The sequence below is a fragment of the Montipora capricornis genome, chromosome 14 (genome assembly GCF_036669925.1).
Source record: "Montipora capricornis isolate CH-2021 chromosome 14, ASM3666992v2, whole genome shotgun sequence".
Classification (NCBI taxonomy): Eukaryota; Metazoa; Cnidaria; class Anthozoa; order Scleractinia; family Acroporidae; genus Montipora; species Montipora capricornis.
Genome location: NC_090896.1, coordinates 2,162,501 through 2,163,165, shown reverse-complemented (window position 1 = coordinate 2,163,165; position 665 = coordinate 2,162,501). Strand labels below are relative to the sequence as shown.

The window sequence follows — 665 nt, the reverse complement described above, 5'->3', positions numbered from 1 at the left end:
AAAATCTACTGAGTGCTCAGAAATGCTGAATTGTATCATTATACGCAGGGCTTCTTTAGAATAGATTGGAGAAAGAAGATTACATGGGTCTTAAAATGCAAGAAAGTAGTAATTTGCTAACTTTAGCGCGAGGTTTAGAAAAATCTTTGTGACGAAAAATGTGACTTGTCGAAGCTTGGTTTCCATGGTTTTAAGCAGAAAACAATCATTTCGCTTCAGTTTTTCGTGCGGCTGGTACGTATTTTCGAAGCGGGAGATATTTGGAGAATTTCAAAGTTTATTTGAGAGAAAGCAAGTCGAAAAAACTGAGAACAACTTAAAACAGATAAAAAGCAAGAAAAAGAGACACAAGTCATCAGAAAAAAGTAAGCTTCAACTTACTTTCGGGTGGTGCGAGACCACCATAGCAAACGGCAATGTCTTCGCCGTTGTCGAGCGAAGAAGTACGAGGATTAAAAAACAATCGCCTGCCTGAAGTCCAGCGAAATTCTAACAGCAACAGCGAGAGAAGTTCATCTTTAGAAGCCAAAAAGGAAGAAAAGCGGGATTTGCCAGTCTGTTCAGCTACAGATGAACTTGGAAAGAAACCATCCTCAAGTAACATCGTTGTGACGAGAAAACTTGACAAGACTTTCAAGACTGCTGGCGAGCAGAAGCCAGGAGTG

The 665-nt window shown here is 40.2% G+C and overlaps 1 protein-coding gene across 1 annotated transcript in view; it reads left to right on the top strand.

The window, feature by feature from the left end:
- The first annotated feature begins 416 nt into the window (after window positions 1-416).
- The window catches only part of LOC138033436 (putative leucine-rich repeat-containing protein DDB_G0290503), a 12,545-nt gene continuing 12,296 nt past the window's right edge, over window positions 417-665 (top strand). Inside the window, exon 1 of the mRNA XM_068881179.1 lies at window positions 417-665. This exon is cut by the window's right edge and continues 7 nt beyond it. Within this exon, the coding sequence (XP_068737280.1) occupies window positions 417-665 (249 nt within the window).